General features: G+C 32.4%; 1 protein-coding gene across 1 annotated transcript; it reads left to right on the forward strand.

Annotated features, from left to right (window-relative positions):
- The first annotated feature begins 2,142 nt into the window (after positions 1 to 2,142).
- Positions 2,143 to 8,343, forward strand: LOC126879581 (gastrula zinc finger protein XlCGF57.1-like). The gene is made up of 2 exons (XM_050642751.1): positions 2,143 to 3,702; positions 6,211 to 8,343. Exons 1-2 carry the CDS (start codon positions 3,414 to 3,416, stop codon positions 7,389 to 7,391), a joined length of 1,470 nt encoding a protein of 489 aa, XP_050498708.1. The 5' UTR covers positions 2,143 to 3,413; the 3' UTR covers positions 7,392 to 8,343.
- The last annotated feature ends 1,060 nt before the right edge of the window (positions 8,344 to 9,403 follow it).

The raw sequence follows: 9,403 nt of genomic DNA on the forward strand, positions 1-9,403 counted from the left end.
CCAAGGAAGTTGGTCTTAAGGTCAACGAGGACAAGACCAAGTACATGGTGGTTACGAAAAACCCAAGACCAAGGGTTAGAAAAAACGTAACAATTAATGAATACAACTTTGAAGTCGTCAAAGAATTTAAGTACCTGGGAGCCATCATAACATCTGAAAATAACTATGAAAACGACGTCGCAGCCAGGATCATTGCAGGAAACAGGGCATATTAAGCTGTAAACATACCAACGCGATCTCGACGCGATGGCGTTCACGATGGCGATTGCGATTCAACTCTTCTACTTGTTTGCTTCAGACGAGTTGGATCGCGATCACCATCGTGAACGCTATCGCGCCGTTATCGCTTCGGTGTGTTTTCCGCTTTACTCATTAATGACCCTTCTTAAATTAAAAATACTCTCAATACCAACAAAAATAATATAGTAGTATATAAGACAATAATTCGTCCCACAATAACGTATGGAAGCGAAACATGGACTCTGAACCAGCGGGAAACGACAAAATTACTGGTACTAGAAAGAAAGATACTGCGGACTATCTATGGGCCTTGCAGAGAAGAGACTCCAAGAGAGTGGAGAAGAAGACACAATCTCCAGACATATATGGAGATGAAAACATAGTACGCTACATTAAAGCAAACCGAATACGATGGGCGGGTCACGTGCTAAGATCGAGTGACGAAAGACTTCTGAACGCCACATTCTGGAAAAGGCCCGATGGCAAAAGATCAGTTGGTCGACCAAGAAAGAGATGGAAAAACGCAGTAGCCAGTGACCTACGCAAAATGGAGGGAAATAGTAAACGCGGCCAAGACTCACATAGAGTTGTAGAGCCAAATGATGATGATGATGATGATGGTCAACCTGAACAGTGAACAATGAGACTTCGCCGTCATAAATTGTAAATTTTTTATAATATTCAATATCGGTCGATAAACAGGCAGAAGATTATTACAGGCGGCTGAGTTTATTACAGCACTAGCCTCGATAATAAGACAGCTGTTGTTAATTTCTATGTACAGGCAGTTGGGACATTTATTTATTTATGACCATTACAACGCTAAAAACAGGTAGACACGTATTTTTCGATTTAAATTTTCCTCGTTATAACCAAATATGCCTCGTTATAGAGCGTTATAGTTCAATAGGAATTTCATGGGACACCTAATGTACCTCGTTATAAGCGAAACCTCGTTATATCCGTGTTCGTTATAGAGAGAGTCTACTGTATATATTGTCATCCAAAATATACGAAATGTAATGTGCAACATCTTAACGTTTGCCCCTCCCTAAAAATTTTTATATGGGCGCCCTTGCTTTCAGGTAAATAGTTTTTACAAAATACGTAGCCAAAATTCAGCTCAAATCTTTAGAAAAGAAAAATTAGAAATGTTATTTTTTAAAAGAAACAAATTCGACTGATACTTTTAACCCTAATATTGTATATTTTCACCTCTGCATCAACGTTCACTGTTCACTGTTTATACCACCATACAACAATGGAGACCATGCACAGGAAAGAGAGCAAGAGGACGACCCCAGGTGAGATAGGAAGACGACATTAAAAAGATAGGAGGAACGCACTGGAAACAGAAAGCACTAAACAGAAGCGAATGGAGGAAACTGGGGGAAGCCTATGTTCAAAATTGGACGAATTAAAAGGCAAAAGAAAAAGAGGAATGTTAGTATTCGTTACTTTCCTCTCTCCAAGTGACACTATTGCTGCGTTACATTCCTCTCTCCAAGTGACACTATTGCTGCGTTAGTTATGTTATCTTTGAGTTTTTCCAGCTTTCGTCGATGTTATCGTTATCTAATATTTCATTCTCAGCAATATTCTCAGATATATCTGCAATAATTTTCTAAAAATAATAATCATTAAAACAGTATATAAAACACAAATATGTACTTAATTTTTTATTACAATTTGTACGATCTAGATTTGACTTCTAGAATTATACATTATTCGTCAAAAACATAGTTGCATTTTAATGATTTAACAAAGGGTTATAATTTTAGGTTTCTCTTGTGAAGATAATATGAAAACTGATGCCAGTAGCCTATTAACAAATCATGATAGAAGTGGCAGTAATTTCAACCCATACATAACTTCCACTGCCAATGTGAACACTGGAGGACAACATTTTATATGTGGAATTTGCAACAAACAATTGTCAACAAAGCGTAATTTAACAGTGCATATGAAATTGCATACTGATGAAAACTCATTTAAATGTGAAATTTGCAACAAACAATTGTCAACAAAGGGTAATTTAACAATGCATATGAACTTGCATACTGATGAAAAACGATTTATATGTGAAATTTGCACCAAACCATTTTCAGCAAGGCATTATTTAACAGTACATATGAAATTGCATACTAGTGAAAAGCCATTTAAATGTGAAATTTGCACCCAACAGTTTTCAGTTAAACAATATTTAAAAACGCATATGAGAGTGCATACTGGTGAAAAATTATTTGAATGTGAAATTTGCACCAAGCAGTTTTCCACGAAACACGTTTTAAAAACACATATGAGAGTGCATACTGGTGAAAAACCATTTGAATGTGATATCTGCACCAAACAGTTTTCAGTGAGATTAAATTTAAAATTGCATATGAGAGAGCATACTGGTGAACAACCATTTGAATGTGAAATTTGCAATAAACAATTTTCGACAATGGCCTATTTAAAAAAACATATGAAATTGCATACTGATGAGAACTCATTTAAATGTGAAATTTGTGCCAAGCAATTTTCAACAAAGAGTTATTTAGCACTACATATGAACTTGCATTTTGGTGAAAAACCATTTAAATGTTCAATTTGCAACAAACAATTGTCAACAAAGAGTAATTTAACATTGCATATGAACTCACATACTGATGAAAAACGATTTGAATGTGGAATTTGCACCAAACCATTTTCAACGAAGCATTATTTAGCACTACATATGAAATTGCATACTAGTGAAAAACCATTTAAATGTAAAATTTGCCCAAAACAGTTTTCAGTGAAACTATATTTAAAAACGCATATGAAAGTGCATACTGGTGAAAAACCATTTGAATGTGAAATTTGCACCAAGCAGTTTTCAGCGAAACAAAATTTAAATAGGCATATGAGAGTGCATGCATACTGCTGAAAAACGATTTGAACGTGATTATTGCACCAAACAGTTTTTAACAAAACAAGATTTAAAATTGCATATGAGAGATGAAAAACCATTTTAATGTCAAGTTTGCATCAAACAATGTTGAACGTAACTACTTTCTAATCCAGCGGTTCCTAAATGGTGGTCCGCGGAACCCCAGTATGGTGCGCGGCAAACCTCTTGAGTTCGACAAAATACACCGACCAACAAAAAAGCTGAATTTAAGGAGAGAACTATTTTAAAAAGAGAAAATATGATGAATCCTACATGTCCTTCGGATATATTCCTGTGGGAATTGCTGATAATCCAGATGGACAATGCGTTATTTGCAGTAAAATTATGTGCACTAGCTCTCTTGTACTTGCAAATCTTCTTGTGTCAAGGGCATCTTGACACCAACCATCCGCAACTGAAAGACAAAAGTGTAAGCTTTTTTCAAATACACAAAGAAGAAGTACATAAAACCGGAATTACTGCTTTACTGAGATATGTCAAAACAGATGACAATATAATGGCTCATATTATCCGTATGCGCGCCAATGGTGAATATTAAATTCTTAATTCTATGTCAAAAAATATGCAATAACCACGTCATAAAACCCACCAAATTGCATTTGCATATCTCAACCGGTTTTAAAGCAATAAATAAATCGTCAGTTTGTCAGAAAAATTTCAACAGCCCCTATCTGGGAAACGAAGCATTTGCGGACATGAGTTTATAAAGCAAACTGTCATTATTTTTTCCTGCAGAATTACCCCTTAAACTTTGCCAAATTTTTTTAAAAACACTCTGTATTGATAAAAAACATGTCTAGTTGTTAAAGCACCTAACTTTAGAGGCATGAGACTTCTAAAGCATGAGGCTATAGTTAGGTTTTAATTTCAGTATTCTACAAATGCTAGAATATTCCACAAGGTGATGCAAACTTTAAGAGAAAAGCACAGTTTGATTCGTACGCCCGGTATACAATGAAAATTTACCTGTTTAGCAACAATATCATTATAACGATATTTTCAAGAAATAAGGCTATAACATTAAAAAAACCACTTAAATCGGACAACAGGTTTAGGAGATATAAGACATCAAAAATGACCCATTTTTAAGGTGGCCGGTTAATTTTGGCAAAGAGTGTAGTTCAAAGATTCCTATTGTTTATAACTTCGTCGTGAATACCGGCAAACTTTGACCGGTGGTATCTCAAAAACTAGTCCTTACAATTCAACTTTTTTACTTTTAAAAGATGCGTCGTATTGAGTTTTTTCTAGTGCCGTCTTTAAAATTTCATTTATTATAATTATAACGTAGATATTCTTTTATTATACGTTTAAAACATTCCCGAGACCGCTTAAATAATGCGATTTTAATTCTGTAAAGTGCCAACTTCTAAATGGTCTACTTTTTGTTCAGAAAATTTTTTAAAAATTTGAACTTTTTTAAAAAAATTTAGATTGCAAACTATTATGCAATATCTATTGCGTCGATTTTAATGAAATTTAGTGCGCGGTTTAAGTATGTTTAAGAATTTTCTAAGCGAATTACGAAGGTTCAAGTGCAGCCAAAGTGGTTGAAAAACATTGAATAAAAACAGGCTTATTTTGCCCCCTTCTTTTGTATTTATTGCTATTTTGCACAAAGGGTAATAATTTAAGACATTTTAACCGGTCGTATATCATACAAAATTCAATTATCTTTATTTTTTTCTTAACGACTTTGTCCCAAAATGAATCGCTTTAAAGTTATAAGCAAAAAAATAGAAAAAAATCGATGTTTTTCGAAATTTTTAAATATTTTAATTTTTTTATTAATGTTCCGGGCATATTTGAGAAGGAACATAAGTCAATTATTATTACTGAAGTTGTCACCTAACTTTACATGCAAAAACCTGAATGCCACCTCTCACATCCAAAAATAGACGTTTTTTCAGAGATCCTCGAATATAAAACACGAATATGTCTATATATAAAACATGAATACCTAATTTTCGATTATTACAATTTGAACGACCTACACAAACATATTTTTTCAACCTACCCTATAGTCTAAGATACGATATAAGGTCGATTTGTACCGATCTGTTTAATGGATAAAACATATTGGATATGTAATTTAGCATGTTAACAATTACAAAAAATAAGGATTGCCCGATCTAATCTTGTTCTAACTATAATTAATTAATAATTAAAAAATGACATTTTTTATAAATAAAAAAATGTTCGACCCGGGCAGATATTATTTCAGATTTTTTAGGTCATTCTAACAAAAAAGGTCTTTTATAATTTTTCTCTAAAGTTGATCGTTTTCTAGTTATAAACAATATAAAACTGAAAAAAGAACGAAACATGACGATTTTCAGGGCTCAAAAACAAGTATAAAATATCATTTTTGAAATTACGAAGTACCTAAATTCAAGTTCAAACCTTATTCTATCAGCTCTTGGTAAGTCTTTTGGACTTGAAACACTGAAACATTGTTTTTTAGTTGTTAATGCCCGTCTCCCCATAAGAAACCTTCCTCAATAACAATTAAAAAAATATGTTTTAGAATAAAACATGGCTAAAATTCTTATCGAGACCTGATAGAAAAAGGTTTGATCTTGAATTTATGTACTTGATGAGTACAAAAATGATATTTTTTACTTGTGTTTTTGAGCCTTGAAAATTGTCATCTCTCGTTCTTTTTTTAGTTTTAAATTGTTTAAAACTTAAAAACGATCAACTTTAGAGAAAAATTACAAAAAACTTTTTTTGTTTAGAATGATCCAAAAATCTGAAATAATATCTGCCCGGGTCGAATTTTTTTTTAATTCATAAAAAAAATGTAATTTTTTAATTATTAATTAATTATCGTTAGAACAAGATTAGATCGGGCAAACCTTGTTTTTTGTAAATTGTTAACATGCTAAATTACATATTATCCAATAATTTTTATCCATTAAACAGATTGGTGCAAATCGACCTTATATCGGATCCTCTACTACTAGATTTGACTTCCATTATACATTTGTCATTTAGTTGCATTTTATTGATTTAACATAGGATTATAATTTTAGGGTTCTCTTGTGAAGATAATATGAAACCTAATTCCAGTAGCCTATTAACAAATCATGATAGACGTGACAGTAATTTCAACCCATGCATAACTTCCATTGCCAATGTGAACACTGGAGGACAACATTTTATTTGTGCAATTTGCAAGAAACAATTGTCATCAAAGCGTAATTTAACAAGGCATATGAAATTGCATAGTGATGAAATATCATTTAAATGCGAAATTTGCAACAAACAATTTTCGTCAATGAGTTATTTAAAAATACATATAAAATTGCATACTGATGAAAACTCATTTAAATGTGAAATTTGCAACAAGCAATTGTCCACAAAGGGTACATTAACACTGCATATGAACTCGCATACTGATGAAAATCTATTTGAATGTGAAATTTGTACCAAGCAGTTTTCTTTGAAACAAAATTTAAATAGGCATATGAGAGTGCATACTGGTGAAAAACCATTTGCATGTGATATTTGCATCGAACAGTTTTCAACGAAACAACGTTTAAAGTCACATATGAGAGTGCATACTGGTGAAAAACCATTTAAATGTGGGATTTGCAACAAACAGTTTTCACAGAAACCAAATTTAAATAGGCATATGAAAGTTCATACTGGTGAAAAATCATTTGAATGTGATATTTGCACCAAGCAGTTTTCAGAGAAACAAAAGTTAAAAATACATATGAGAGTGCATACTGGTGAAAAACCATTTGAATGTGATATTTGCATCAAACGGTTTTCAGTGAAACAAGATTTACAATCGCACATGAGAGTGCATACTGGTGAAAAACCATTTGAGTGTGAAATATGCAACAAACAATTATCAACAAGGAGTGGTTTAAAACTGCATGTGAAATTGCATACTGGTGAAAAACCATTTGAATGCGAAATATGCAACAAACAATTATCAACAAAGGGTTATTTATTACTACATATGAAATTACATACTGCTGAAAACTCATTTCAATGTGAAATTTGCACCAAACCATTTTCAGCAAGACGTTATTTAGCGCTACATATGAAATTGCATACTAGTGAAAACCCATTTAAATGTGAAATTTGCACCAAGAAGTTTTCATCGAATAGAGTTTTAAAAATGCATATGAGAGTGCATACTGGTGAAAACCATTTGAATTTGAAATTTGCACCAAGCAGTTTTCAGAGAAACAAAAGTTAAATAGGCATATGAGAGTGCATACTGGTGAAAAACCATTTTAATGTGAAATTTGCAACAAGTAATTATCAACAAAGAGTGGTTTAACACTACATGTGAAGTTGCCTTCTGATGAAAACTCATTTAAATGTGAAATTTGTACCAAACAATTTTCAACAAAGAGTTATTTATTACTACATATGAAATCACATACTGATAAAAAACTATTTAAGTGTGCAATTTGCAACAAACAGTTTTCAATGAAACTATATTTAAAAAAGCATGAGAGTGCATACTGCTGAAAAAGCCTTTTAATGTGAAGTTTGCATCAAACAATGTTCAACGAAACTACGGTATGCGGCAAAATAAACAGGACTGAAATTCGTGTGCCTCAACTTTGTTACAAATACAGTATGTGTTAGGCGTCGAAACGTACTGAGTGATTTCCGAACGTCGTTATAACGTATGTGAATGTCGTGATACTGTTGGGTGTAAGATTTAGTTAATACTTCTTTAACACTTTATGTGTTGGTGGTTGATTATCGTCACGTTTAGTAAATAGATATCGAAAGTAGTGTTACGTTAGTCACTTGTAAATGACTCCTAGATCGGGCCCTCTAGTAATCACACCATCGACCGTACCTGTTTACTGCTTGCTCAGGTAATAAAAAACAATAGAGGCTTCGTGAAGGATCGAAGCGTTTCTCAACCTTCGAGATGGAATCACCGAAAAGGTTAGTTCCAGAACCGGCATCAAATATTATAAATAATAGAATTTGTATGAAACGGACTGAGTTATTATCTTGATGTCGCGGGTTATAAATGTATTGTAATGTCTAAAAATAGATTGTACAAAATAATTGTAGATATAAATTATATGTTTCAGTGAATATAATAAATTAAATAAATATGAATGTAATAAATTAAATAATAAGTGAATGTAATTAATGAAATAAAGGCAAACAAATTAAGTGTTTTTAAGATAATTAAGTTTTTTTATTCCATGATCACCACTACGATGATGATTATTACAATCTGGTCCTAATTGATCAATGAGCAATTTTAATTTAACCTAAATTACTACTGTTCCCTAAAATTAAGAGCTACCCTATAGCGTCTCTTATCTAATCTAATAAGATACTTCACTATTCTAACATATACACACGCGCACAAGCACTATGCTGTGCTTTTCACTATCACCTATCACTTAAACTAGTTCAAAAGGCTTTGTCCTCTTTAATCTAATTTGCCCAGTAGTATCGAGGAGCTGGATTGCATCAATATTCTCGTGCTTATGAAGTCATTGCTCGTGACCGTCCTGCCATTTTCTTGATGATTATATCCACAGTTTCCATTCCTAGGTCCTTATGGAGGTCACCGTTTCTCACATACTAAGGAGCATCTACAATATTTCTCAGTATTTTGTTCTGGAATCTTTGTATTATTGTTATATTACTTGGTCTAGTACACCCCCATAGTGGGCATCCATAAGTCCATACAGGTCTCAATATTTGTTTATAAAGTAATAACTTATGCATCGACGATGTAGTTTCTTCCAACTAGCCAATACATTTTTTTATATCTTATATTTAGTTCTTCCCTTTTTTTCTTAATGTGAGCCTTCCAGCGTAGTTTTGCATCTAATATTATACCTAAATACTTAGCAGTATCTGCATATGGTACTTGGATATTGTTGATTAAAACTCGTATACAGTATGTCCCTGTAAGTTGTATCCATATGGAAAACTTTTTTATTATTAATTTTACGAAAAAAAGTTATTTTTCATAAAAAGCTCTGCATGGTCCAAAACCTAAGATTTAACCATCAGATATAAAATTTTATGAATATTATACGAGGTATGTCAAAAAGTTTGAATTTCACTCAAGAGTAAAGTATGTAGCTTTATTTTTCACAATATCGAAAATTTCTATTAGGAAAATGTGTTTGGAATTAAAAACTATATTCTAATATGCAATTACATCCTTCTAATTGAAAAATTTTTTTTGAGAAATTATTAATAACTAACATTATTTTC

Source organism: Diabrotica virgifera, chromosome 2, assembly GCF_917563875.1.
Source record: "Diabrotica virgifera virgifera chromosome 2, PGI_DIABVI_V3a".
Lineage (NCBI taxonomy): Eukaryota > Metazoa > Arthropoda > Insecta > Coleoptera > Chrysomelidae > Diabrotica > Diabrotica virgifera.